This window comes from Tachyglossus aculeatus, chromosome 21 (genome assembly GCF_015852505.1).
Source record: "Tachyglossus aculeatus isolate mTacAcu1 chromosome 21, mTacAcu1.pri, whole genome shotgun sequence".
NCBI lineage: Eukaryota > Metazoa > Chordata > Mammalia > Monotremata > Tachyglossidae > Tachyglossus > Tachyglossus aculeatus.
The window spans coordinates 12,346,336-12,370,629 of NC_052086.1; the positions used below are offsets into that span (position 1 = coordinate 12,346,336).

At 49.6% G+C, this 24,294-nt stretch overlaps 2 protein-coding genes across 2 annotated transcripts in view; one reads left to right on the plus strand and one right to left on the minus strand.

Moving 5' to 3' along the window:
* The window catches only part of EEF2KMT (eukaryotic elongation factor 2 lysine methyltransferase), a 30,631-nt gene extending 23,116 nt beyond the window's left edge, over positions 1 to 7,515 (plus strand). Inside the window, exon 9 of the mRNA XM_038762707.1 lies at positions 7,268 to 7,515. Within this exon, the coding sequence (XP_038618635.1) occupies positions 7,268 to 7,368 (101 nt within the window). The 3' untranslated portion in view covers positions 7,369 to 7,515. The remainder of the gene's footprint in view (positions 1 to 7,267) is intronic.
* A 5,207-nt stretch (positions 7,516 to 12,722) lies between these two features.
* ALG1 (ALG1 chitobiosyldiphosphodolichol beta-mannosyltransferase) overlaps positions 12,723 to 24,294 on the minus strand; it is a 50,920-nt gene continuing 39,348 nt past the window's right edge. Inside the window, exons 10-13 of the mRNA XM_038763196.1 lie at positions 18,465 to 18,575; positions 17,800 to 17,914; positions 13,743 to 13,818; positions 12,723 to 13,387 (exon numbers count right to left, since the gene is read on the minus strand). Coding sequence (XP_038619124.1) covers positions 13,256 to 13,387; positions 13,743 to 13,818; positions 17,800 to 17,914; positions 18,465 to 18,575 — 434 coding nt within the window. The 3' untranslated portion in view covers positions 12,723 to 13,255. The remainder of the gene's footprint in view (positions 13,388 to 13,742; positions 13,819 to 17,799; positions 17,915 to 18,464; positions 18,576 to 24,294) is intronic.

A 24,294-nucleotide genomic window follows, 5' to 3' on the forward strand; every position in this document is an offset into this window, starting at 1 on the left:
CAGCGAGCGCTTAATAAATGCTATCAAAAACAAACAAACAAAAGAAAAACTGTCAGCTGTGTGACTTTGGGCAAGTCACTTCACTTCTCTGGGCCTCAGTGACCTCATCTGGAAAATGGGGATGAAGGCTGTGAGCCCCATGTGGGACAACCTGATCACCTTGGAGTCAGAGGTCAGGAGTTCAAATCTCGGCTCCACCAACTGTCAGCTGTGCGACTTTGGGCAAGTCAGTTAACTTCTCTGGGCCTCAGTTAACTCATCTGTAAAACGGGGATTAAGACTGTGAGCCCCATGTGGGACAACTTGATCGCCTTGTATCCCCCCCAGCGCTTAGAACAGTGCTTTGCATTCATTCATTCATTCAATCGCATTTATTGAGCGCTTACTGTGTGCAGAGCACTGTACTAAGCGCTTGGGAAGTACAAGTTGGCAAGATATTTCCTACTTAAATGCCCACTTTGCTCCTCTAATAAACAATAACTAAATAACGATAGTATTTATTAAGCGCTTACTACGTGCCAAGCGCCGGGGAGGTTACAAGGCACATGGTAAGCACTTAACAAATACCATCATTATTATTATTATTATTGTATCCTCCCCAGTGCTTAGAACAGTGCTTTGCACAGAGTAAGCGCTTAACAAATGCCATTATTATTATCACAAGTCAGCAACCTATAGAGACGGTCCTCTATAGATTGCCGACTTGTAATAATAATAACAATTATTATATATATAATTAATATTATATTATTATTATTATTATTACCCGATAACGGGCTCACAGTCTAGGAGGGTGAGACAGACAACAAAACAAAACATGTGGACGGGTGTCAAAATCGTCAGAAGAAATAGAATTAAAGCTAGGTGCACGGCATCGACAAAATAAATAGTAAATATGTACAAGTAAAATAAGTAGAGTAATAAATCTGTGCAGAGATATATATATATACATATATATGTGTATATATATACATATATATGTATGTATATATATAATTAAATCTGTAAGTAATAAATCTGTGCATATATATATATACATATATATGTATATATATACATATATATGTATGTATATATATACGCATATATACATATATATGTATATATATAATAAATAAATCTGTAATAAATCTGTGAGTAATAAATCTGTGCATATATATACATATATAGGTATATATATACACACATATATATACATGTATATATATACACGTATATATACATATATACATGTATATATATGTATATATACACACATGTATATATATACATGTATATATACGTGTATATACATACATATATATACATGTATATATATGTATATATGTGCATATATACGTGTATATATATAATATATATTATATATTATATATATTATACATATATTATATATCTATATCTATATTATATATCTATATCTATATATATACATACGTATAATATATATCTATATCTATATAGATATAGATATATATATATCCAGGTGCTGTGGGGAGGGGAAGGAGAAACTCCCTACTATTGGTTTCAGAACTCTCCGCCAACCGTCCGCCATCTCACCCATTGGCTGTTTTTACCCACCGGTCAATTAAACAAGTATTTCTTGTGCATTTACGGTGTGCAGAGAGCGCCGTACTAAGCGCGGCGGAAAGAGCCCGGGCTTTGGAGTCAGAGGTCGCGGGTTCAAATCCCGGCTCCGCCAACTGTCAGCTGTGGGACTTTGGACAAGTCACTTGACGTCTCTGGGCCTCAGTGACCTCATCTGGAAAACGGCGATTAAAAGTGCGAGCCCCCCCCGTGGGACAACCTGATCGCCTTAAGAACGATATCTGTACTTCCCAAGCGCTTAGTACAGTGCTCTGCACACAGTAAGCGCTCAATAAATACGATTGATGATGATGATGATGATGATAATAATGATGATGGTATTTGTTAAGCGCTTACTATTGTGCCAAGCACTGTTCTAAGCGCTGGGGAGGTGACAAGGTGATTGGGTTGTCCCACGGGGGGGCTCCCGGTCTTCATCCCCATTTTCCAGATGAGGGAACTGAGGCCCAGGGAAGTGACTGGCCCAAAGTCACCCAGCTGACAATTGGCGGGGCCGGGATTCGAACCCACGACCTCTGACGCCAAAGCCCGGGCTCTTCCCGACGAGCCACGCTGCTTCTCTGAGGTGTGAATTTAGGGACTGTGGGAGAGAGCAGTGGTGTGTTGAGTAAATACGACGGGGGAGGGAGTTTGCACTTGTTTTTCGGGAGGCGGGGTGGGGTTTTGTGGTATTTAGGCACTTACTATACGCCAGGCACTGTAGTAATCAGCTTGGACACGGTCCGCGCCTTAATCCCCATTTTCCAGATGAGGTAACCGAGGCCCAGAGAAGTGAAGTGACTTGCCCAGGGTCACACAGCAGATCTCAGATCCTTCTCGCTCCCAGGCCAGGGCTCTAGCCACTACAATAAACACTCTACTTATTGATATATTTTACTTGTACATATTTATTCTATTAATTTTATTTGGTTAGTATGTTTGGTTTTGTTCTCTGTCTCCCCCTTCTAGACTGTGAGCCCGCTGTCGGGTAGGGACCGTCTCTAGGTGTTCCCAAGCGCTTAGCACAGTGCTCTGCACACAGTAAGCGCTCAATAAATACGATTGAATGAATGAATGCTTCCCAAGAAGCTTGCTGAGAGGAACCGGATGGCCTGGGGGGCGGGGGAGTGGGGTGGGCTCCTGCAGGGATGGCCCCGCCAGGACCAGAACTTGGCCAGCGTGGCCCAGTGGAAAGAGCCCGGGCTTGGGAGTCAGAGGTCGTGGGTTCGAATCCCGGCTCCGCCCCTTGTCAGCCGGGTGACTTTGGGCAAGTCGCTTCACTTCTCTGGGCCTCGGTTCCCTCATCTGGAAAACGGGGATTAAGACTGCGAGCCCCCCGTGGGACAACCTGATCACCCTGTAACCTCCCCGGCGCTTAGAGCAGTGCTTGGCACATAGTAAGCGCTTAATAAATGCTATCATTATTATTATTATTATTCTGTGGGCCTCAGTTCCCTCATCTGGAAAATGGGGATGAAGACTGTGAGCCCTACGTGGGACTACCTGATTATCTTGTATCTCACCCAGCGCTTAGAACAGTGCTTGGTGCATAGTAAGCACTTGACAAATACCATCATTATTGCGTGGCTCAGTGGAAAGAGCCCGGGCTTTGGAGTCAGGGGCCATGGGTTCGAATCCCGGCTCTGCCAATTCATTCATTCGATCGTATTTATTGAGCGCTTACTGTGTGCAGAGCACTGTAGTAAGCGCTTGGGAAGTACAAGTCGGTAACGTCTAGAGACGGTCCCTACCCACCAGCGGGCTCACAGTCTAGAAGGGGGAGACAGACAACAAAACAAAACATATTAACAAAATAAAATAAATAGAATAGGAAATATGTTCAAGTAAAGTAGTGTAATTTATTTATGTAATGTATTTATTTATTGATTTATTTTACTTGTACATATCTTTTCTATTTATTTTATTTTGTTAGTATGTTTGGTTTTGTTCTCTGTCTCCCCCTTTTAGACTGTGAGCCCACTGTTGGGCAGGGACCGTCTCTATATGTTGCCAATTTGTACTTCCCAAGCGCTTACTACAGTGCTCTGCACACAGTAAGCGCTCAATAAATACGATTGATGATGATGATGATGTAATAAATCTGTACAAATATATATATTCAGGTGCAATTGTCAGCTGTGTGACTTGCCCAAAGTCACTTCACTTCTCTGGGCCTCAGTTCCCTCATCTGGAAAATGGGGATGAAGACTGTGAGCCCTCCCGTGGGACAACCTGGTCTCCTTGTCCAGCGCTTAGAAGAGTGCTTTGCACATAGTGAGCGCTTAATAAATGCCATTATTATTATTATTATTATTATTATTATTGTTATTTGCCAGGGGCACGGCCAGGTTGGAACGATCTGGGGACGGTGGAACTCCAGCGTGGCCCAGTGGAAAGACCTCGGGCCTGGGAGCCAAAGGACCCGGGTTCTAATTCCGGCCCTGCCACCGGCCTGATCTGTGACTTTGGGCAACTCACTTCCCCTCTCTGGGCCTCCGTTCCCTCCGTTCCCTCATCCGTAAAACGGTCCGTGAGGGACACGGACCGCGTCCAACCCGATTATCCTGTGTCTGCTCCGGCGCTTAGTCCAGTGCTAAGGTACCGTGGCCCAGTGGAAAGAGCCCGGGCTTTGGAGTCCGAGGTCATGGGTTCGAATCCCGACTCTGCCACATGTCTGCTGTGTGACCTTGGGCAAGTCACTTCTCTGAGCCTCAGTTCCCTCATCTGTAAAATGAGGATTAAGACTGTGAGCCCCACGTGGGACAACTGGATCCCATTGTATCCCTCCAGCGCTTAGAACAGTGCTTTGCACATAGTATGCGCTTAATAAATGCCATTATTATTATTATTATTATTATTATTATTATACCAGATGCCAAAAAGACAAAACTCGGGGCCCCGCCGCATCGCCAGGGAGGAGGCCGCCCTTAGGGTTTGGGGCGGGGATGGCTCTGCGGGATGCCAGCAGGAGAGACAGGTGCAAAATTATTGACTGGCTGAAGAGGAGACGGGACAAAACAATAATAATAATAATAATAGCGGCATTTATTAAGCGCCTACTATGTGCCAAGCACTGTTCTAAGCACTGGGGAGGTTACAAGGCGATCAGCTCGTCCCACGGGGGGCTCACAGTCTTCATCCCCACTTTCCAGATGAGGGAACTGAGGCCCAGAGAAGTGAAGCGACCCGTCCAAAGTCACCCAGCTGACAGTTGGCGGAGCCGGGATTTGAACCCGTGACCTCTGACTCCGAAGCCCGGGCTCTTTCCGTTGAGCCGCGCTGCTTCTCAAAAGGACGATTAGATGAGTCAGGGCGGGACCCCAAGCGCTAAGGGTTTAAGCACCGGGAGAGGAGAGGAAAGACAAACATTCCTTGCCCACATGGAAATCTAATGGAAGAGCCAAGTATAATGGGAATAATAATAATAATAATAATAATCATGGCATTTGTTGAGCGCTTACTAGGTGTGAAGCACTCTTCTAAGCGCTGGGGGGATACAAGGTGATCAGATTTGTTTTGTTTTAATGGCATTTATTAAGCGCTTACTATGTGCAAAGCACTGTTCTGAGCGCTGAGGAGGATACAAGGTGATCGGGTTTGTTTTGTTTTAATGGTATTTATTAAGCGCTTACTATGTGCAAAGCACTATTCTAAGCGCTGAGGAGGATACAAGGTGATCAGGTTTGCTTTGTTTTAATGGTATTTATTAAGCGCTTACTATGTGCAAAGCACTGTTCTAAGCGCTGAGGAGGATACAAGGTGATCGGGTTTGTTTTGTTTTAATGGCATTTATTAAGCGCTTACTATGTGCAAAGCACTGTTCTAAGCGCTGAGGAGGATAACAAGGTGATGAGGTTGTCCCACAGGGGGCTCACGGTCTTCATCCCCATTTTCCAGATGAGGGAACTGAGGCCCAGAGAAGTGAAGTGAGTTGCCCAAAGTCCCCCAGCTGACAAGTGGCGGAGCCGGGATTTGAACCCACGACCGCTGACTCCCAAGCCCGGGCTCTTTCCATTGCGCCACGCTGCTTCTCAAAAGGACGATTAGATGAGTCTATAATAATAATAATAATGATGGCATTTGTTAAGCGCTTACTATGTGCAAAGCAGTGTTCTAAGCGCTGGGGAGGATGCAAGGTGATCAGGTTGTCCCACGGGGGGCTCACAGTCTTAATCCCCATTTTACAGATGAGGTAACTGAGGCGCAGAGAAGTTAAGTGACTTGCCCAAGGTCACACAGCAGACACATGGAGGAGCTGGGATTCGAACCCATGATCTCCGACTCCAAAGCCCGGGCTCTTTCCACTGAGCCAGACCGTGAGCCCGTCGTCGGGTAGGGACCGTCTCTGTATGTTGCCGACTTGGACTTCCCAAGCGCTCAGTCCAGTGCTTTGCACACAGTAAGCGCTCAATAAATAAGATCGAATGAATGAATGAGTCAGGGCCGGACCCCAAGCTCTAAGCACGGGAAGAGAAGAGGAGAGGGAAGACAACCATTCCTTGCCCACATGGAAATCTGATTGGAAGAGCTAAATAGAGTGGGAAGAAGCCGGCAGTTCTGGAATTTGAACCCACTCCCCGCAAGAGATCATCATCATCATCATCAGTCGTATTTATTAAGCGCTTACTGTGTGCAGAGCGCTGTACTAAGCGCTTGGGAAGTACCAGTTGGCAACATATAGAGACAGTCATCATCATCATCAATCGTATTTATTGAGCGCTTACTGTGTGCAGAGCACTGCACTAAGCGCTTGGGAAGTACAAATTGGCAACATCCCTACCCACCAGTGGGCTCCCAGTCTAAAAGGGGGAGACAGAGAACAAAACCAAACATACTAACAAAATAAAATAAATAGATATGGACAAGTAAAATAAATAGAGTAATAAATATGTACAAACATATATCCATATATACAGGTGCTGTGGGGAAGGGATGGAGGTAAGATGGGGGGGATGGAGAGGGGGGCGAGGGGGAGAGGAAGGAAGGGGGAAGAGATCTGCCCAAACCGCAGCCCCTTTGGTAACGCACCCCCGTCCGAGCCCGGGGAAGACTGTAAGCCCACTGTTGGGTCTCTATACGCTGCCAACTTGGACTTCCCAAGCGCTTAGTACAGTGCTCTGCACACAATAAGCGCTCAATCAATACGATTGAATGAATGAATGAATGAATGAATTCCTGGGCTCGTGGGCGTCCAGTACAGCCGCCTGACCCGCCTGTGGAGGCCCGGCAGACCCCGGGGGATGGCAGTTCCCAGCCGGAGCCCCGAGCCGATCCCCTCCAACCCTCCCGGCTCAAGTGGCTCCGTGGCTTCGGCGTCAGAGGTCATGGGTTCAAATCCCGGCTCCGCCACTTCAGCCGTGTGACTTTGGGCAAGTCATTTCACTTCCCCGGGCCTCAGTTCCCTCCTCCGCAAAATGGGGATTGAGACCGGGAGCCCCCCGGGGGACAACCCGATCACCTCGTATCCCCCCCAGCGCTTAGGACAGAATATATCGTTATGGGAGGGAAACACGCCTGCTGGCTCTGTTGTACCCTCCCAAGCGTTCAGCACATAGTAAGCGATAAACACCATTGATGGATTGATCTCCGAACTGCGTATCCCATCCGACGGAGGACGCGCTCGTTCGGGGAACCCTCTCCCACGCACCGAGCGCTAAAGCCCGTTTTCCGTTTCTTCTTCTAGATAAAGCCGGGATCGGATGGGAGACGATCCCCAGTCACCGGCAGACCCTGTTTCCGTACGAGCCGCATTCTCGGATGGGAATTCTGAAATTATCCCTGTAAACCCTAGGTATCGCAGAACCGAGGCAGGGATTGAACGTTATGGGATGAATTTTTGGACAGCTGCCGGAGAAAACGGTAATAAGGATGATGGCATTTATTAAGCGCTCGCTATGCGCCAAGTGCTGTTCTAAGCGCTGTGACAAGGTGATCGGGTTGTGCCACGGGGGTGGGGGTCACCGTCAATCCCCATTTTATGTGCGTTGGGAAGCAGCGGGGGCTGGACTTTGGAGTCAGAGGTCATGGGTTCAAATCCCGGCTCCGCCACTCGTCGGCTGGGTGACTTTGGGCCAGTCACTTCTCTGGGCCTCAGTTCCCTCATCTGGAAAATGGGGATTAAGCCTGTGAGCCCCCCGTGGGACAACCTGATCACCTTGTAAGCTCCCCAGCGCTTAGAACAGTGCTTGGCACATAGTAAGCGCTTAACAAATGCCATCATTACTATTACTGATCACCTTGTAAGCTCCCCAGCACTTAGAACAGTGCTTTGCACATAGTAAGCGCTTAACAAATGCCATCATTACTATTACTGATCACCTTGTCAGCTCCCCAGCGCATAGAACAGTGCTTTGCACATAGTAAGCGCTTAACAAATGCCATCATTACTATTACTGATCACCTTGTCAGCTCCCCAGCGCTTAGAACAGTGCTTTGCACATAGTAAGCGCTTAATAAATGCCATTATTATTTTAGACTGTGAGCCCACCGTTGGGTAGGGACCTTCTCCATATGTTGCCAGCTTGTACTTCCCAAGCGCTCAGTCCAGCGCTCTGCACACAGTAAGCGCTCAATCAGTACGATTGATTGATTGATTGATTGCCACTTACCTGCCGGGTGACCTCGGGCAAGTCCCCGCCCTGCGCCTCAGTTTCCTCGTCTGTAAAAACGGGGGTGTCGCCCCGTTTAGACTCCTATTTAGACCGTGAGCCCGACGGGGGACGGGGATTCGGTCCGAACTGAGTATCTTCAGCCTGCCCCGGTGCTTACTACAGTGTGGGACGCCTAGTAGACGCTTAACGAATACCGGTAACCGTCACTGAGTGTATTGCGGTTCGTTCCCCCGTAACAAAACGTCACAACGTTGCGGTGCCAAACGTGAGTAATGAAACGGAATGATTCGCGAGCCGAAAACCGCCGTGGTTTTGAGTGGCGTAAATTCTCTGCTTCCTTGCCATCTCTCAGATTGGGCAAATCGCTTGTATTTCTGGAACGCTCACCGTGCGCAGAGAATAATAATAATAATGATGATGGCATTTATTAAGCGCTTACTATGTGCCAAGCACTGTTCTAAGCGCTGGGGAGGTTACAAGGTGATCAGGTTGTCCCACGGGGGGCTCCCGGTCTTCACCCCTTTTAGACTGTGAGCCCACTGTTGGGTAGGGACTGTCTCTGTGTGTTGCCAACTTGGACTTCCCAAGCGCTTAGTACAGTGCTCTGCACACAGTAAGCGCTCAATAAATTGATTGATTGATCCCCATTTTCCAGATGAGGGAACTGAGGTCCAGACTTCATTCATTCATTCAGTTGTATTTATTGAGCGCTTACCGTGTGCAGAGCGCTGGACTAAGCGCTTGGGACTCGCCCAAAGTCCCACAGCTGACAAGCGGCGGAGCCGGGATTAGAACCCACGACCTCCGGCTCCCAAGACCGTCCCCGGCGGTTGCCAACTTGGACTTCCCAAGCGCTTAGTACAGTGCTCTGCTCACAGTAGGCGCTCAATAGATGCGATCGAGTGAAGGAAGGAATGAAGGGGAAGCTGCAAAACCCCGAAAGTTCATTTTTAAAGAACGTTTACGTCTGCGTGTCCTCTGGCGTTCGAGAGAGATCAGGTCAGACATACGGGGTCTTCAATCAATCAATCAATCAATCGTATTTATTGAGCGCTTACTGTGTGCAAAGCACTGTACTAAGCGCTTGGGCTCTGGAGTCAAGCTTGGGGCTTGTCAGGGGATTCAAGATTAATTTCTGCTCAGGCAGAGGCCCCCTTCTCGACTGTGAGCCCGCTGTCGGGTAGGGACCGTCGCTATATGTTGCCGACTTGGACTTCCCAAGCGCTTAGTCCAGTGCTCTGCACGCAGTAAGCGCTCAATAAATACGATTGAACGAATGCTTTGCACGTAGTAGGCGCTTAATATGTGCCATCAATATTCTAGACTGTGAGCCCGCTGTCAGGTAGGGACCGTCTCTAGATGTTGCCAACTTGGACTTCCCAAGCGCTTAGTCGAGTGCTCTGCACGCAGTAAGCGCTCAATAAATACGATTGAATGAATGAATATATGTTGCCAACTTGTACTTCCCAAGCGCTTAGTACAGTGCTCTGCGCACAGTAAGCGCTCAGTAAATGATTGAATGAATGACTGCTTTGCACGTAGTAAGCGCTTAATACATGCCATCAATATTATCTTCTAGACTGTAAGCCCGCTGTCGGGTAGGGACCGTCTCTATATGTTGCCGACTTGGACTTCCCAAGCGCTTAGTCCAGTGCTCTGCACGCAGTAAGCGCTCAATAAATACGATTGAACGAATGCTTTGCACGTAGTAGGCGCTTAATATGTGCCATCAATATTATCTTCTAGACTGTGAGCCCGCTGTCAGGTAGGGACCGTCTCTAGATGTTGCCAACTTGGACTTCCCAAGCGCTTAGTACAGTGCTCTGCACGCAGTAAGCGCTCAATAAATACGATTGAATGAATATATGTTGCCAACTTGTACTTCCCAAGTGCTCAGTACAGTGCTCTGCGCACAGTAAGCGTTCAATAAATGATTGCTTTGCACGTAGTAAGCGCTTAATACATGCCATCAACATTATCTTCTAGACTGTGAGCCCGCTGTCGGGCAGGGACCGGCTCTAGATGTTGCCACCTTGGACTTCCCAAGCGCTCAGTCCAGTGCTCTGCACACAGTAAGCGCTCAATAAATACGATTGAATGAATGAATGAATGAATGAATAATCCCCTCTTCATCCACCCTTTATTTACCACCGCTACCTTCCTTCCCGAACAAAAACTCCTCTCCGTTGGCTTTAAAGCACTCACTCAATCAATCAGTCGTATTTATTGAGCGCTTACTGTGTGCAGAGCACTGGACACTTACCTCGCTCCGCTCCGGCTGTTTCGCTCCTCTAACGTTAACCTTCTCACGGCGCCTCCGTCTCGCCTCCGAACTCTCACCCCCGGCCTACCTCTGAACGGGCAGGCCGTTCCTCCTCATAATAATGATGATGATGATGGTATTTGTTAAGCGCTTACTATGTGCAAAGCACTGTTCTAAGCGCTGATTTATTCATTCCGTCTTACTTTGTTAATTTGTTTTGTTCTCCGTCTCCTCCTTCTAGACTGTGAGCCCACTGTTGGGTAGGGACCGTCTCTAGATGTTGCCAACTTGGACTTCCCAAGCGCTTAGTCCAGTGCTCTGCACACAGTAAGCGCTTAATAAATACGATTGATTGATTGATTTAGCGAGCGCTTACCGCGCCATATCGGACAGATCGTCGCTCTCCCCCACTTCAAAGCCTCATCGACGGCCCGTCTCCTCCAAGAGGCCTTCCCTGCTAAGCCCTCCTCTTCATCATCATCATCAATCGTATTTATTGAGCGCTTACCATGTGCAGAGCACTGGACTAAGCGCTTGGGAAGCCCAAGTTGGCAACATAAACATCCTCCCATCCCCACGGCGCACACGGATCTCTTATTTATTTGTAATAATCAATGGCATTTATTAAGCGCTTACTATGTGCAAAGCACTGTTCTAAGCGCCGGGGAGGTTACAAGGTGATCGGGTCGTCCCCCCGGGGGGGCTCCCATTAATCCCCAGGAGGGAACTGAGGCCCAGAGAAGTGAAGCGACTTGCCCGAAGTCACCCAGCCGACAAGTGGCCGAGCCGGGATTTGAACCCACGACCTCTGACTCCAAAGCCCGGGCTCTTTCATTCATTCATTCGTTTGTATTTATTGAGCGCTTACTGTGTGCAGAGCACTGTGCTAAGCGCTTGGGAAGTCCAAGTTGGCAACATAGAGAGACGGTCCCTACCCAACGACGGGCTCACTGAGCCACGCTGCCTCTCTGTCCATCGTTGTGGGCAGGGAATGGGTCTGCTGTCGTGCTCTCCCAAGCGCCTAGTACAGTGCTTCGAACGCAGTAAGCGCTCAACAAATACGACTGAATGAATGTCTAAATAAAAGGCAACGTAAACGTAAAGGGACCCCAACAGATCGAGTGGCAGAGGGGACCAGTTGGGGGGTCCCGTTGCCGAGATCGGCCGGAGCCGATCAGACGGATTGATGGAAAAAGACGTGCATCATCATCATCATCAATCGCATTTATTGAGCGCTTACTATGTGCAGAGCACTGGACTAAGCGCTTGGGAAGTACAAATTGGCAACATCTAGAGACAGTCCCTACCCAACAGCGGGCTCACAGTCTAAAAGGGGGAGACAGAGAACAAAACCAAACATACTAACAAAATAAAATAAATAGAATAGATATGTACAAATAAATAGAGTAAAAAAATATGTACAGTGGCCACATAGCAGCGGATTGTCGAATGCTTCCGTCCGCCTCTGTAATTTATTTACACCAACGCGCTTCTCCCCCTCTAGACTGTAAGCCCGGCTGTGGGCGGCGCTTAGTACAGTGCTCTGCACCCAGTGAGACGTCGACACGCAACGAGTGATGTTTGACTCCCCAAATATCTTCAGAACTAGAAATGACCAGTTCCAAGATATGGGTGAACACGCTACATCATCATCATCATCAATCATATTTATTGAGCGCTTACTATGTGCAGAGCACTGGACTAAGCGCTTGGGAAGTACAAGTCGGCAACATATAGAGACGGTCCCTACCCGACAGCGGGCTCACGGTCTAAAAGGGGGAGACAGAGAACAAAACCAAACATACTAACAAAATAAAATAAATAGAATAGACATGTACAAATAAAATAGAGTAAAAAAATATGTACAAACATATATATATATATATACACATATATATACATATATACATATGTATATATATACATATATATATACATATATATACATATATATATACATATATATATATACACACACACACACACACACACATATGTGCTGCATCTGACCGAGTGGGAGAATTCTTTATCATCATCATCATCGTCGTCACACGTGGCTCAGTGGAAAGAGCCCGGGCTTGGGGGTCAGAGGTCATGGGTTCAAATCCCAGCTTCAGGCAAGTCACTTCACTTCTCTGGAACTCGGTTCCCTCATGGGGATTAATGGGAGCCCCCGCCGTGGGACAACCGGATCACCTTGTAACCGCCCCAGCGCTTAGAACAGTGCTTGGCCCATAGTAAGCGCTTAATAAATGCCATCATTATTGCTATTATTATTTATTGAGCATTTATGGTGTCCAGAGCACTAAGCACTTGGGAGAGTACAATCCGAGAGTTGGTAGCCCCGTTCCCTGCTCAATGAGCTTCCCGTTCTGTACATGACTAACATACCCCCCAAAATCTGTCGTAAAACGGGTCGGTTCTCACGTCCCGCGCCCGGAGACTCCTAGGACGAGCGCTGTTGGCTCAAACCTCAAGTCAAGCGCTTAGTCCAGTGCTCTGCACACAGTAAGCACTCAATAAATACGGCTGAATGAATGAATGAAAGTCAAGGGCTTCTGACCGAGAACCGGCCCGGAGGAACTGACTTCAGTGGTGGCGGCTCGTCTAGCGGAGAGCCACCGGTACCGTCTCTTCCCTCCCAATCCCATTCCCGGCCCCGGGATCGGGGCAGCGCTCCAACTCCCAGGGAGCCGGGAGGCGTCCTCGGATCGGATCCGCTCGACACGGGGCCCTCTGGGCACCGCTCGGGTGCCGGTTCTTCGTCGCCCCGCCGACGGCACGGGGGAGACGACGGTCACAATTCGTCAAGTAATGGGAGCACCGTTCGCTCCCAGCTCTCATCCCAGCGTAACTGCCTGGACGACCGCAGGTTTGTACGAAACCGGTGAAGTCTGCCGGCAGGACCGGGGTATCCCGAGAAGAGCGTCTACGAGGGAAATCGAAGATAGAGGTCCCCCCTTTTAGACTCTGAGCCCACTGTTGGGTAGGGACCGTCTCTATATGTTGCCAATTTGTACTTCCCAAGCGCTTAGTCCAGTGCTCTGCACGTAGTAAGCGCTCAATAAATACGATTGATGATGATGATGACGGAAACGGACCGCTCCCGCTCCCCGGAAGGGATACAGGAAGAGCGGGGAGGACGTCCTCTCGGGAACGAACAGGGAAACGGGGCTCCCGTCGCCCACCCCGGGGGCGCTTTCGGTGAGCCGAGCTGGACAAGCGGCCCCGGGCTAGAAATCGATTTTCCCGCAACGTGGCCGCTGGCGGACGCCCCCCGCTACCTCCAGCTGAGTTGCGAGTTCCTCGGCATCCTGAAAGATCAGGCCGTTCTCTTCGTGCTTCACAAGTTCGTGTAAGCTGCGGGAGAACGAAAATGAGACGGAGAGAAGAACGAGGGTCGAGTAAGACGGCCCCCCGAAAGGAAAGGGGCGGGCTCGCCTAAGAGGGGCGTATCAATGAATACGATTGATGATGATGATGATGATGATGGAAGGCCGCCTGCACCCTCCTGGAGCCGGCCTGGTGGGACGAGTAACTCACGCCTCTAATTCCGTCCCTCCGCGTCCGGGAATCGGTGGCCGGGGGAAACTCGCCGGATTTTAAGTGACCAAAAGTCCCCCTCCACTGCCCGTACGCGTCAGAGAAGCACCGTTCCTGCCGAACGGGACAATATGCCGATCGTCCTGGCCGTCCAGAACGGCGGATCCCGGCCCAGCCGGCAATTTGGATTCGGCTCTCGGCACACGGAATTTATTACATATGAGAATAATACTGATAATGACATTTGTTAAGCGCTTACTATGTGCAGAGCACTGTTCTCAGCGCTGGGGAGGATACAAGGTGATCAGGCTGTCGCTCACGGTCTTAATCCCCATTTTACAGATGAGGGAACGGAGGCCCAGAGAAGCAGCGTGACTCAGTGGGAAGAGCCCGGGCGCTGGAGTCAGCGGTCACGGGTTCAAATCCCGGCTCCGCCACCTGTCGGCTGTGTGACTGTGGACAAGTCACTTCACGTCTCTGGGCCTCGGGTACCTCATCTGGACAATGGGGATGGAGAATGTGAGCCCCACGTGGGACAACTTGATTACCTTGTATCTACCGCAGTGCTTAGAACGGTGCTTGGCACGTAGTAAGTGCTTAACAAATACCGTTATCATTATTATCCAGCGCTTAGAACACTGCTCTGCACATAGTAAGCACTTAATTAATGCCATTATTATTATTATTGTTGTTACTATTATTATTATTATCCTGGCTAGACTAGTCCTAGACTGTGAGCCCACTGTTGGGTAGGGACTGTCTCTATATGTTGCCAACTTGTACTTCCCAAGCGCTTAGTCCAGTGCTCTGCACACAGTAAGCGCTCAATAAATACGACTGACTGATTGATTACCCAAAACAGCATATCCTGGCCCAGTCAGCATTTTAGATTTAGCTCTCGGCACATTCAATTCATTCATTCATTCAATCAATCGTATTTACTGAGCGTTTACTGTGTGCAGAGCACTGGACTAAGTGCTTGGGAAGTACATGAAAGCCATGTAGGTAGTGGATGCGCTAGTTATTATCTGTTCCCAAACGTTTCCTGAGCACACTTTCCTAGGTTATATCTGTTCATTCATTCATTCAGTCGTATTTATTGAGCGCTTACTGTGTGCAGAGCACTGGACTGAGTGCTTGGGAAGTACATGAAAGCCATCTAGGTAGTGGATGCGCTAGTTATTATCTGTTCCCAAACGTTTCCTGAGCACACTTTCCTAGGTTATATCTGTTCATTCATTCATTCAGTCGTATTTACTGAGCGCTTACTGCGTGCAGAGCACTGGACTAAGCGCTTGGGAAGTCCAAGTCGGCAACATCTAGAGACGGTCCCAACCCAACAGCGGGCTCACGGTCTAGAAGGGGGAGACAGGCAACAAAACACGTAGACGGGTGTCAAAATCATCAGAACAAACGGGATTAAAGCTAGATGCACATCATTAACAAAATAAATAGTAAATATATACAAGTAAAATAGAGTAATCAATCTGTACAAATATATATACAGGTGCTGTGGGGAGGGGAAGGAGGTAGGGCGGGAGGGATGGGGAGGAGGGGAGGAAAAGGGGCTCAGTGTGGGAAGGCCTCCTGGAGGAGGTGAGCTCTCAGTAGGGCCTTGAAGGGAGGAAGAGAGCCAGCTTGGCGGATGGGCAGAGGGATTGGGGGCATTCCAGGCCCGGGGGAGGACGCGGGCCGGGGGTCGATGGCGGGACGGGCGAGAGCGAGGTACGGGGAGGAGATCAGCGGCGGAGGAGCGGAGGGTGCGGGCTGGGCCGGAGAAGGAGAGAAGGGAGGTGAGGTAGGAGGGGGCGACGGGATGGATGGACGGCCTTGAAGCCGAGAGGGAGGAGTTTTTGCTCGATATGGAGGTTGCCGGGCAACCGCTGGAGATTTTGGAGGACGGGGGTGACCTCACTCTGCTGCCCGGGTGGCTTTTCGACAAAAACGTTCAGTCCGTGATTCCCCACTCCTCAAGAATCCCCCAGTGGCTGCCCGTCCACCTCTGAGTCCAGTGCTCGGCACACAGTAGGCGCTCAATAAATACGACTGAATGAATGCAGCAAACAGAAACTCCTTACCGTCGGCTTTCAAACCGTCAACGAGGTTGCCCCATTCAACCTCACCTCATTGATTTCTCACTACTTCAACTAGCGCCGATTTGCTCGCTGTGCTCCGATCTCATCTCTCTTGCCCTTTTCCCGTTCCCTCCCATTAATCTGGAACTCCCTCCCTGTCCATATATATATATATATATATAATATAATATATATACATATAATACATATACATATAATACACAATAAATATATAAACATAAATAAAATACATATAAATAATTCATATATAAATTACAAATATATAAAAATTATAAATTTGTATATAAGTATATTTGTATAATATATAAATTATAAATATATATGTATAAATAAAATATAAATAATTTATATACAGCTATATATATAAATATAGATAAATAAATAACAAGTATATATATAATAAATGCCATTATATATATATATTTATATATATATATATATATATATATATATATATATATATATTTTCCAGACCACCACTCTCCCAACCTTCTAGACTGTGAGCCCACTGTTGGTAGGGACTGTCTCTATATGTTGCCAACTTGTACTTCCCAAGCGCTTAGTACAGTGTTCTGCACACAGTAAGCACTCAATAAATACAACTGAATGAATGAATGAATGAATGAATGAATGACCTTCAAAGCATGATTAAGGTCACATTTCTACACTGGGAGCCCAATGTTGGGTAGGGACCGTCTCTAGATGTTGCCAACTTGTAATAATAATAATAATAATAATAATGACAGCATTTACTCAGCGCTTACTATGTGCAAAGCACTGTTCTAAGCGCTACTTGTAGTAAATATGTACAAGTAAAATAAATAGAGTGATAAATCTGTACAAACATCTATACAGGTGCTGTGGGGAGGGGACGGAGCTGGAGAGGAGAGTACAATACAACAGAGTTAGCAGACAAATTCCCCGCCCCCGGTGACTTTACAGTCTAGGCGGGGAGACGACGTGAATATAAATATATTCAGCGCTTAGAACAGTGCTCTGCACACGGTAAGCGCTCAATAAATACGACTGAATGAACGAATGAATCTTCTCCAAGAGGTCTCCGCTGCTTGAGGGCTCCCCGTCCCATCTTCGTCTACGCCCTTGGATCGGTGACGTCCGGGCAACCTTCCATCCTACAGCACTTATTACATATCTTTAAATTATCTAATAATAATAGTGGCATTTGTTAAGCGCTTACCATGTGCAAAGCACTGTTCTAAGCGCTGTGAATATATGTATTATATTCACGTCGTCTCCCCGCCTAGGCTGTAAAGTCACCGGGGGCGGGGAATGTGTCTGCTAACTCCGTTGTATTGTACTCTCCAGCTCCGTCCCCTCCCGACAGCACCTGTAGATGTGTTTGTACAGCTTTATTACTCTATTTATTTTACTTGGACATATTTATTACTCTATTTATTGTGTTAATGATGTGCACCTAGCTTTAATTTGATTTATTCTGACGACTTGGCACCCGTCCACCTGTTTTGTCTAGTTGTCCGTCTCCCCCTTCTAGACCGTGACTCCGTCGTTGGGTAGGGACCGTCTCTATAGGTCGCCGACTTGGCCTTCCCAAGCGCTCTGCACACAGTAAGCGCTCAATAAATACGACAACGAACGAATGAATGAAGCGCTCGGCGCAGAGCGCCGCACCGTAATAAGCACTCAATGAACACCACCGACCGACCCGATTCCCCATCCCTACCATCGGAAGTGCACCGCGCAGACGGGTAAGCAGCAGCCAAACATATCCACCACTTTCATGGGCAGGTCCAAGCCACTGGAGGACGTGTGAAGGCAAACGCCGAGATCGGCCGAGCCTGCCGGTCGCGGAGGAGAGGAAACGGTTCGGGGGGAGAGTCGGCGCGGCGTTAACACGACGGGTCCGCCCCGGGGGGCCCCCGGACCGCGCCGCCCGGATGCGGGGCGGCGCTTGGTCCGATGCTCCGCACGCGGAAAGCGCTCGGTACGTTGCCAACTTACTCCGCACACGGTAAGCGCTCAATAAATACGACTGAGTGAACGAATGAATGAATGATAAACACCACTGGTGGTAAGTCTCGCCAGCCTCGCCCCTGAGAGGCCCCCCGACATTCATTCAATGGTGTTTATTCATTCAGTCGTATTTATTGAGCGCTTACTGTGTGCACTAAGCGCTCGGGAAGTCCAAGCCGGCAACATCTAGAGCTGGGTGACTTCGGGCAAGTCACTTCACGTCCCCGTGCCTCGGTTCCCTCATCTGGAAAATGGGGATGGAGACCGTGAGCCCCACGCGGGACAACCCGATCACCTTGGATCCCCCCGCCGGCGCTTAGAACGGTGCTTGGCACCTAGTAGGCGCTTAATAAATAGCAAAATGATCATTATTACCCAGGAGCAGGGGGTAGTCCTCAGCTTCCAGCCACGGCGTGCAGATCTGGACGTTTTTGAGGCTCAGCTGACCGATGATGCGGCTGTAATGGTCCTTGAGAGGCCCTCTGCCTTGGAAAGGGAAGACACACGGGCGGCGGGACCCTCACCGACGGACGGCTCCCGTTCCCGGGTCACGCGGACCGCAGGGAGAGACCCAGGAAACCCCCCCCCGCGGGGCAAGCCGGCGGCGTGGCCCGGCTTTGGAGTCAGAGGCCGCGGGTTCGAATCCCGGCGCCGCCAATTGTCAGCCGTGGGCGAGTCGATTCGCTCGTCTGGGCCTCGGTTCCCTCATCTGGACAATGGGGATGAAGACTGGGAGCCCCCCCGGGGACAACCTGATCTCCTTGTCACCTCCCCAGCGCTTAGAACAGGGCTTTGCACATAGTAAGCGCTTTCCTAAATGCCATTATTATTATTATTATTATTATTATTACTATTTTTAAACCGGCAGCCTGTAGGGCCTAGCAGAGGGAATCTGAAAGAATATTGACGGCGGCATGTTAGGCGCTCACTATGTGCAAAGCACTGAAATGTCACCGACCACATCCCTAGGCAAGTGGCAGGCAACACCACGCAAGAGTACGTCACCCCAAAATCAAACCTAAATCCACACCCAAAACGAACATGCTTTTCTTCTCTCCCTGGACCTCCCAAGTTTCCTCATAAAATACCTCCTTTAATAATAATACTACTAATAATGGCATTTATTAAGCGCTTACTATGTACGAAGCACCGTTCTAAGCGCCGGGGAGGTTACAAGGTGATCAGGTCAATCAATCAATCAATCAATCGTATTGAGCGCTTACTGTGTGCAGAGCACTGTACTAAGCGCTTGGGAAGTACGAGTTGGCAACAAGGTGGTCCCACGGGGGGCTCCCAGTCTTCATCCCCATTTTACAGGCGAGGCAACCGAGGCCCAGAGAAGCGACGTGACTTGCCCCAAGTCACACAGCTGACAAGTGGGTGACTTGAGAAGCGGCGTGGCTCAGTGGAAAGAGCCCGGGCTTCGGAGTCAGAGGTCGTGGGTTCAAATCCCGGCTCCGCCAACTGTCAGCCGGGTGACTTTGGGCAAGTCACTTCCCTTCTCTGGGCCTCAGTTCCCTCATCTGGAAAATGGGGATTAAAACTGGGAGCCCCCCAATCCGATCACCTTGTAACCTCCCCAGCGCTTAGAACAGCGCTTTGCACATAGTAAGTGCTTAACAAATACCATTATTATTAAGTGGCGGAGCCGGGATTCGAACCCATGACCTCTGACTCCAAAGCCCGGGCTCTTTCCATTGAGCCACGCTGCTTCTCTCCTTTCCCTCCTGCTTACACAGTGAGCCAGCCTAAAAGGGACCGGGATGGTGTCTGATGCCTTTTTTTTTTTTTAACGGTATTTATTAAGCACTTACTATGCGCCAAGCACTGTACTAAGCGCCGAGGTAGATACAAGCCAAGCAGGTTGGACGCGGTCCGTGCCGCCAATCGGGGTTCACCATCTCAGGGGGAGCAGCCGGGCAGAGTGGCTAGAGCCCGGGCCGGCGGGTCAGAAGGTCACGGGTTCGAATTCCAGCTCGGCCGCTGGTCTGCTGGGTGGCCCTGGCCAAGTCACTTCACTGGGCCTCGGTTCCCTCATCTATAAAATGGGGATTGAGACCGTGAGCCCCACGTGGGACAGGGATTGGGGCCGCCCCAGCGCTCAGTACAGCGTGAGGCCCCTAGTAAGCGCTTAATCCCGGCTCCGCTGCTTGTCTGCTGCGTGACCTTGGGCCAGTCGCTTCGCTTCTCTGGGCCTCAGTTCCCTCATCTGCAAAATGGGGATGAAGACTGTGAGCCCCACGTGGGACAACCTGATCACCTCGTATCTACCCCAGCGCTTAGGACAGTGCTCGGTACCTAGTAAGCGCTTAACCACCTCAGTTCCCTCATCTGTAAAATGGGGATGAAGACTGTGAGCCCCACGTGGGACAACCTGATCACCTTGTATCTACCCCAGTGCTTAGGACAGTGCTCGGTACCTAGTAAGCGCTTAACCACCTCAGTTCCCTCATCTGTAAAATGGGGATGAAGACTGTGAGCCCCACGTGGGACAACCTGATCACCTTGTATCTACCCCAGCGCTTAGGACAGGACTGGGCCTGTAGTAAGCGCTCAACAAATAGAGAAGCAACGTGGCTCAGTGGAAAGAGCCCGGGCTTTGGAGTCCAAGGTCAGGGGTTCAAATCCTGGCTCTGCCAATTGCCGGCTGTGTGACTCTGGGCAAGACACTTCACTTCTCTGGGCCTCAGTTACCTCATCTGTTTATTTATTACTCTATTTTACTTGTACATATCTATTCTATTTATTTTATTTTGTTAGTATGTTTGGTTTCGTTCTCTGTCTCCCCCTTTTAGACTGTGAGCCCACTGGTGGGTAGGGACTGTCTCTAGATGTTGCCAACCTGTACTTCCCAAGCGCTTAGTACAGTGCTCTGCACACAGTAAGTGCTCAATAAATACGACTGATTGATTGATCTGTAAAATGGGGATTGACTGTAAGCCCCCCGTGGGACAACTTGATCACCTTGTAACCTCCCCAGCGCTTAAAACAGTGCTTTCTACATAGTAAGTGCTTAATAAGTGCTATCATTATTATGATGATGATACATACCATTAAAAAAATCTTAATTCCCATTTTACAGATGAGATAACAGGCACAAAAAAGTTAACCAACTGGCCCAAGGTCCCACAGCAGACAAGGGGTGGCGCCGGGATTGGAACCCAGGTCCCGCTCCCAGGCCTGTGCTCTATCCACTAGGCTACCCCGCTTCCCTCCTACTGCATCCACCCCAAAGCTCAGCGCAGTGCTTAGCATTTAACGAACGCTTAGATGCCACCATTATTACCAGATAATAATAATAATAATGGCATTATTAAGCGCTTACTATGTGCCAAGCACTGTTCTAAGCACTGGGGAGGTTATGAGGTGATCAGGTTGTCCCGCAGGGGGCTCAGTCTTAATCCCCATTTTCCAGACAAGGGAACTGAGGCCCAGAGAAGTGACTCGCCCAAAGTCACACAGCCGACAGGCGGCGGAGCCGGGATTTGACCCCGTGACCTCTGACTCCAAAGCCCGGGCTCTTTCCACTGAGAGCCGCGCCGCTTCTCCGCTCACCCAATCGTAATCCCAGCCCTCCGAGCTCCTCTGTCTTCAACACCGGGGGAAGACCACCCCGGTTCCCACGGTTCTAACGCTCTGGGCATATTACTCCCCTCCTCAAAAATCTCCAGTGGCTGCCAATCAATCTGCGCATCGGGCAGAAACTCCTCACCCTGGGCTTCAAGGCCGTCCATCCCGTCGCCCCCTCCTCCCTCACCTCCCTTCTCTCCTTCTCCGGCCCAGCCCGCACCCTCCGCTCCTCCGCCGCTGATCTCCTCCCCATACCTCGCTCTCGCCCGTCCCGCCATCGACCCCCGGCCCCCGTCCTCCCCCGGGCCCGGAATGCCCCCAATCCCTCTGCCCATCCGCCAAGCTGGCTCTCTTCCTCCCTTCAAGGCCCTGCTGAGAGCTCACCTCCTCCAGGAGGCCTTCCCAGACTGAGCCCCTTCCTTCCTCTCCCCCTCGTCCCCCTCTCCATCCCCCCATCTTACCTCCTTCCCTTCCCCACAGCACCTGTATATATGTTAGTACATATTTATTACTCTATTTATTTATTTTACATGCACATATCTATCCTATTTATTTTATTTTGTTAGTATGTTTGGTTTTGTTCTCTGTCTCCCCTTTTAGACTGTGAGCCCACTGTTGGGTAGGGACTGTCTCTATATATTGCCAATTTGCACTTCCCAAGCGCTTAGTACAGTGCTCTGCACATAGTAAGCGCTCAATAAATACGATTGATGATGATGATGATGATTTATTTTAATTGTACATACCTATTCTATTTATTTTATTTTGTTAGTATGTTTGGTTCTCTGTCTCCCCCTTTTAGACTGTGAGCCCGCTGTTGGGTAGGGACCGTCTCCAAATGTTGCCAACTTGGACTTCCCAAGCGCTTGGTCCAGTGCGCTGCACACAGTGAGCGCTCAATAAATACGACTGATTGATTGATTCTAAGGGTTTATTTTCCAATCCACAGCCAAGGCCGCAAATCCCCCAACTCTCCCCCGGCTCCCACGGCCTCCCGCACAGACCCGCTGGCGATTCAGCTCCAACACACACACACACACACACACAGACACACACACACACACACACACAAACACACACCTCTCCTTCCTCCCCTCCCCAACCTAGACTAAAACCTATCACGGATTTCCTTCCCACCTGGCTGGGACGCAGAGCTAAAATCGCAGCCTGTCTCACGTCTGGACGACGATCGTCCTCGACCCGGTTGTCCTGTAGTCTGCCTCAGTGCTTAGGACAATGCTCCGCACAGACCGTAATTATACTAATAACGATGGCATTTGTTAAGCGCTTACTATGTGCCAAGCACTGCTCTAAGCGCTGGGGGGGGGGGGCACAGGGTGATCAGGTTGGCCCACATGGGGCTCACAGTCTTCATCCCCATTTTTACAGATGAGGGAATTACGGCGATACGATGCTCGGCACAGATTGACACACTTAATACCATAATTATAATAATGACGGCATTCGTTAAGCGCTTACTGTGTGCCGAGCACTGCTCTAAGCGCTGGGGGGGATACAGGGTGATCGGGTTGGCCCGCGTGGGGCTCACGGTCTTCATCCCCATTTTACAGATGAGGGAATTATGATACGATGCTCGGCACAGATTGACGCATAATTATAGTAATGCTCGGCACAGATTGCCGCACTTAATACCATAATTATAATAATGATGGCATTTGTTAAGCGCTTACTATGTGCCGAGCACTGTTCTAAGCGCTGGGGGGGCTACAAGGTGATCAGGTTGTCCCACGGGGGGGGGGCTCGCGGTCTTCATCCCCATTTTCCAGCTGAGGGAACTGAGGCGCAGTGAATAATAATAATGACGGTGGTATTTGTCAAGCGCTTACTATGTGCCAAACACTGTTCTAAGCGCTGGGGAGGATACAGGGTGATCAAGGTTGTCCCTCGTGGGGCTCACAGTCTTAATCCCCATTTTAGAGATGAGGGAACTGAGGCCCAGAGAAGTGACTTGCCCAAGGTCACCCGGCTGACAAGTGGCAGAGCCGGGATTCGAACCCATGACCTCGGACTCCCAAGCCCGGGCCCTTCCCACCGAGCCCCGCTGCTTCGCAGGGAGGTGACTCGCCCACATCCCGCAGCTGACGAGCGGCGGAGCCGGGATCCGAACCCCTCCCGTCCCCTTTCCGGCAAGCTGCCCACGGCGGAGAGCCCGAAATTCCCTCCGGCCGGCGGAGATGAGCCGGAGGGGAGAATTCAGAGAGCGGGAGGAGGAGGAGGAGGAACAGGAGGAACAGGACGAGGAACAGGAGGAACAGGAGGAGGAACAGGAGGAGGAACAGGAGGAGGAGGAGGAACAGAAGGAAGAACAGGAGGAGGAGGAGGAGGAGGAACAGGAGGAACAGGAGGAGGAACAGGAGGAGGAGGAGGAACAGAAGGAAGAACAGGAGGAAGAGGAGGAGGAGGAGGAGGAGGAGGAGGAGGAGGAGGAGGAGGAGGAGGAGGAGGAGGAGGAGGAGGAGGAGGAGGAGGGACGACCCTGGAGGAAATTGGTCATCGGGCCAAAAGGTTCAAGCGCAGCCACAGAGATGAAGGAGAGCAAAATAAAAACAGAAATAGAACAGAACAGAACAAATAGAACAGTGCTCTGCACATAGTAAGCGCTTAATAAATGCCA